General features: G+C 37.7%; 1 protein-coding gene across 1 annotated transcript in view; it reads right to left on the reverse strand.

The window, feature by feature from the left end:
- lig1 (ligase I, DNA, ATP-dependent) overlaps positions 1-2,615 on the reverse strand; it is a 43,209-nt gene that overhangs the window by 27,058 nt on the left and 13,536 nt on the right. Inside the window, exons 17-18 of the mRNA XM_025052454.1 lie at positions 2,475-2,594; positions 869-969 (exon numbers count right to left, since the gene is read on the reverse strand). Coding sequence (XP_024908222.1) covers positions 869-969; positions 2,475-2,594 — 221 coding nt within the window. The remainder of the gene's footprint in view (positions 1-868; positions 970-2,474; positions 2,595-2,615) is intronic.

The following is a 2,615-nucleotide window of genomic DNA, read 5'->3' on the forward strand; positions in this document are numbered from 1 at the left end:
CATATATGCACATACATACATATACGCATATATGCACATACATACATATACACATGTTTGCATACACACATGCATATACACATATACAGATATATGCATATACATACATATAAACATATATGCATATACATACATACATATATGCATATGCATACACATATACATATATGCACATACACATATATACATATATGCATATACACATACATACACATACAGTATATGCATATACATAAACATACAGTATATGCATATACATACATATACTCATATATGCACATACATACATATACGCATATATGCACATACATACATGCATATATGCACATACATACATATACGCATATATGCACATACATACATATACACATATTTGCATACACATATGCATATACACATATATACAGATATATGCATATGCATATACATACATATACATGCATATACATACATACACATACATATATACATGCATATATATACATGCATATACATACATACATACATACCACTATGCATGCATATACATACATACACATACATATATACATGCATATATATATACATACATATATACATGCATATGCATATACATACATATATACATGCATATACATACATATACACATATATATTTGTTTGTTTCCTCAGCCTTTTTTTTCTTTTTTTTTTTCATCCTGTTTCACTCCGTTCTCACAGATGGACTGAAAGTAAATGTACTTTTTTTTTCTGCTGTCCTTGTACAATGACAAGTGAGATGATTCTGAGTCTGAAAATAATCAATTTGACCCAATCTGAATCCGAGCAGGATGAGTGAGGAAGAACGACAGGGGCGGGGCTTAAAGAAAGCGAGCAGAGGTGTCAGTTACCAATAGGTCTGTTTGAGGATCAGACTCTTCTCTTCGATCCAGGCCCGTCTGCTCTCGGCGCTCATTCCCTTCCCTGCATCAATCACTTCTGGAGGGAAACCTGTAATGAAGGAGGCACAAAGAAGACGCTTCAGGAATACAAAAGAGTGATGATCCTGTTTAGTTGAACACCACCCTTCTATTTAATACAAGAAAGACCAGGAGCTTCTTCAGTTTTTTTTTTTGTTTTTTATAGCCATCTGCTGCCACCTAGTGAAAGGTATTTTAAGATATATTTGGACAATTATCCACAGGAAATGTTTACCTACAGATTATCGGTACTTCACTATTACAAACAACGTTTTCTTACAGCGCCCCCACGCACATTAAATAATGATTTAATAAATAAATAACTCCACAGAAATGTAAAAAAAAAAGCTAATAAAAACATTTCCAGAGCAGACCACAGATCAATGCAAATTTCCCCACCGAGCCTGCGCTCTAATTGACTCCTATTAAAGCACACCTCCAGTCCAGAGCCAGGCATGAATACTAACGAGTCTGGGATGAATTTACTTCGTCTGGCGTCGGTGTCGGAGCCGAGAGCAGCTGCCGAGAGGCGAGAATGTGAAAAGTCTGATCGTCCTGAATTAGACAAATGTTAATTTGGTATAATTAATGCTTCATGTACGAGAGTGGAGAAAAAAAAAAAACCCCGAAACTGCCTGACTCGGGGTTAAACCCCCGTCGAACCCCCCCCCCACTATCATCATCATCATCTTCCTGTGCTTTGATGAGATCTTCCTTCAGACCACAGAGCAGCTGAATCTCATTAATACGCTCACAGAAGTCTGGAGTTGATTTTTAATCAGGCTCTGGTCGAGTGCCAATTTCTTAAAGAAGTGGAGTCTGATTTGAGCAAAAAAAAAAAAAAAAGAAAATTTCAGCACATTTGAGTTGGTGCAGTACTTTTATATCCGCGTTGTCGTACTGGTTGAGGACCACAGACCGAGGTTTGGAGACTAATTTGATAAAAAAAAAAAACAGTTCTGGGATCAGTCATTAATCCAGTTGGTCCCATTAAAAACAGGCTTCTCCAGCAGTGAGGCTGAAGTCCCGTCTTCACACTCAACTTCATCTTTTTCTCTTTATATATAAATCGACGAGCGCGCGCTCATTTGCTCAGACGCTCGGCTCACTCCATCTGTTTCTTCCCACGAGACTTTTCTCCGTTAATTTTGTCACTTAATCATGTCACGCCTGATGGGAGTTAATACACTTGGACGTTTCTGCAACTTTTTAAAACTTGATTTAAGTCACTGCAAGATGTCGGTTACAGCACGGACTCTGGAGGGTTTGTTTGTTTGTTTTTTGTTTTTTTGCTGCACAGACGTTAATGTTCTATTAACAGCAAACAGTTATTTTTGAAGCCTTAAAAAATTTTTGTTGGTCGGAAACAAAAAGACATCGAGTTTGTTGTCACAGAGAAACATCGCATTTAAGAAGCTGGATATTTTTGGAGATTTCACTGCACAGTGTTCTGTGTTTAACTGTGTATGTGGCAAATAAAACTCTTGTATTTTTTTTTTTTTTTTTTTTTTAAACACATCTCAAACGGCGCTCTACCTTGTCCCGGTGGTGTCAGACACACGGCCATAGTCAGCGCCGACAGGACGCTCTGCTCAGCCAGGCCGATCCTCAGCTTCCCGGCCAGAGACCTGTCCGTCACAACCACAAGAACAAACACTTAAGACTTTGTCATTATTA

This window comes from Cynoglossus semilaevis, chromosome 20 (genome assembly GCF_000523025.1).
Source record: "Cynoglossus semilaevis isolate Cse_v1.0 chromosome 20, Cse_v1.0, whole genome shotgun sequence".
NCBI lineage: Eukaryota > Metazoa > Chordata > Actinopteri > Pleuronectiformes > Cynoglossidae > Cynoglossus > Cynoglossus semilaevis.